The sequence below is a fragment of the Rhamphochromis sp. 'chilingali' genome (assembly GCF_963969265.1).
Source record: "Rhamphochromis sp. 'chilingali' genome assembly, chromosome: 18".
Lineage (NCBI taxonomy): Eukaryota > Metazoa > Chordata > Actinopteri > Cichliformes > Cichlidae > Rhamphochromis > Rhamphochromis sp. 'chilingali'.
The window spans coordinates 774,941-777,500 of record NC_137945.1 but is presented as its reverse complement, the minus strand read 5'-3'; the positions used below and the strand labels follow the sequence as shown (position 1 = coordinate 777,500).

The window sequence follows — 2,560 nt, the reverse complement described above, 5'->3', positions numbered from 1 at the left end:
ACTGGAGTCTATGAGACCGATATGATACAAACACCACCTAAAGACACGATGATGGTTTGGAGGAAGAGCAGAAAACATCGAGCGGCGCCTCAGACCCGGCTCGCCTCACCTCACCCTCTGTCTCTGTCTGCAGGTCTGGGGAGGAAGGAGTCTCTCCCCCCTCAGCCGACAGCTCTGGACTCAGCGGGACCGGAGCAGGACCGAAACCAAGAGCAGAACCAGGACCTGGGATCAGAGCCTGGAACAAATCCAGAAACAGAAAGTAAACCCGAGTCAAATCAGCAGGAGGAGGAGGAGGAGCAGGAGGCCGGGGACCCCGAAACAGGAGGAGAGACCGATGCTGCAGAGACAGACAGAGAGAGAGAGGAGGAGGAAAACGAGGAGAGAGAGGAGGGGGGAGAGGATAAAGATGAGGAAACAGAAGGAGAGAAAGAGGAGAGGGAGGAGGTGACAGAGGGAGAGGAAGATGGAGGGACAACAGAGGTGGAGGCTGAGGAGGAGACCAAAGAGAAGGCAGACAGAAACAATGATGAGGAGACGGAGGGAGACAGAGGGGGAGGGGCAACAGACGAGAGAGAGGGAGGAGAAACAGAGATGGAGGCTGAGGAGGAGGACAGAGAGGCGGGAGGGTGTGAGGAAGAGGAGGGCGATGGTAATGAGGGGGGAGGTGAAGAGAAAGGCGGGGTGGAGGAACAGCCAGATGAAGGAGTGAGAGAGGAGGAGGCAATGCCAGAAGGAGGCGGGGACGGGGAGGCAGTGTGACATCATCGCCCGGCTCCTCTGGACTGTCGTCACGGCTCGCCGCGCTCCTCTCGAGCCGACCACCGTAGAAGAAGAAGGGGTGGGATGCACAGTGCAGGCGTATGATTGGACAAGTCTTCTGAGGGTGGGCGGGGCCTGTGGGTGATTGATGTATGCTAGAGCCAATCAGGGATCTCTGGTGGTCTCTTTATTTAATCCTCAAACTTTAATGGTGACAAACTGTCACGTGTTTCATCGACAATCGCATCATTACCGTGGCAACATGAGCGACAGCAGCGCTGCACCTGCTGCAGGCACCACAGATCCCGAGCGATCCGATTGGCTCACTGATTCCCAACAGGTAAAAAAAAAACAATACTCGTTTATTCTGTAAACAAAACCCGCCCTCTGTTATGTCATGAAGGGGCGGGCCCATCGCGCTGTCGCGGTGCCTTTGAATCCTGACCACGGTCTCTGATTGGTGGAGAGTTTTATCGATGACTGGTTGTGCCACAGGTGAGTGGAAGAGCTCACCTGTGTACCTGAGGTGATTGTACGAGTGCGTCTGTTTTATTATTTTGTGTAAATCTGAACAAAGATGAGTTTTATTGTTAATGTAATCATAGTTTCTGTGGTGAGCGGGGCGGGCTGCAGGTGGCGCTAACACGCAGTGTGCACCACCAGACACGTGAACCTTGTATATAAATACTCTATCCCCAGGGACTCTGGGAAATGTAGTTACAGAGCAGGTTGTCCCAGCTGTGATGTGTTCGCTGACGTCGTGTGTCAGAGAGCTTCTGTCAGAGCGTCGGCGTGCTGCTGTTCAGACGATGAATAAAGCGTCCTGATGTTTTGCTGTGCTCGAGTCTTCTTTTCTTCTCTGCTGCTTCCTGCTGAGCTTCGCCCTCGTCATTAGATTCAGGCTCAGGTGGGTACAGGTGTGCCTGGTCTCAGTCCCTGTGGATTGAGACCAGGCACACCTGTACCCACTCCAACCTTCTTCATCATGCAAATGAAGTGCAGGCTTCATCAGGGCGCGCCCTGAAAACTCAGCGGCGTCCACAGTGGGCCTGATCCCAGGATCCTCCCTATCCAGCCAGGTGTCAAAGACTGTGTGACGCCTTATTAAGTGTAGTAGCAACGCACTCTGGAAGCTAACGGCTCAAACCTAAAGCGGAGGAATCCACTGCCATCTGTTTCTAAGAGCGACGCCGTCACGACACACACATGATCTAAAACACAGTCTAGACGTCACAGCCGAGGAGAAAGGCCCGAGCGCTGAACTCGAGGAGGAATCAAGCTAAATGTCAACACAGCGCACCTGAAAGTAACCATGGCAACAGCCACAATGACATCGATGTCCACTGTTGCTGAGGTCATGATGTTAGTGTTTCTATGCTGCGGCACGAAGACGAACAGCTGGCTTCATGAAATCGGTGATGCAGATGTCCGTCGTGCAGCTCATCAGTGATGTGCTGAAGAGTCGTTCTTCCATCACACGTGTCGGCTGACGTGGGCTTTTTAAACAAACCTGTCCTAATAATAATCACTGCAGCTCGTTTACTTGCTAATGCTAATCTGTCCCCCACAAACTCACCGCAGGTTCATCCACAAACAGCCCCACCAGCTCCACCCTCTGGAGGTGGATCTGCCCCCCTCCGTGCAGATTACAGCGACTTCATCATCAACAGACGAGATGACAGTAAAGATTTTAAAACTGTAAAATGAAGTCTTATGACATCAGGTCCCATCTATGGGACAGTCGGTGAGGACATTACCACCCAAACTGTGACGCCAACAAACCATCAACTTAAAATAC

The 2,560-nt window shown here is 52.8% G+C and overlaps 1 protein-coding gene across 1 annotated transcript in view; it reads left to right on the top strand.

Annotated features, from left to right (window-relative positions):
* LOC308386170 (5'-AMP-activated protein kinase subunit gamma-2-like) overlaps positions 1-1,627 on the top strand; it is a 21,899-nt gene extending 20,272 nt beyond the window's left edge. Inside the window, exon 18 of the mRNA XM_080865518.1 lies at positions 134-1,627. Coding sequence (XP_080721644.1) covers positions 134-762 — 629 coding nt within the window. The 3' untranslated portion in view covers positions 763-1,627. The remainder of the gene's footprint in view (positions 1-133) is intronic.
* Positions 1,628-2,560: the final 933 nt, after the last annotated feature.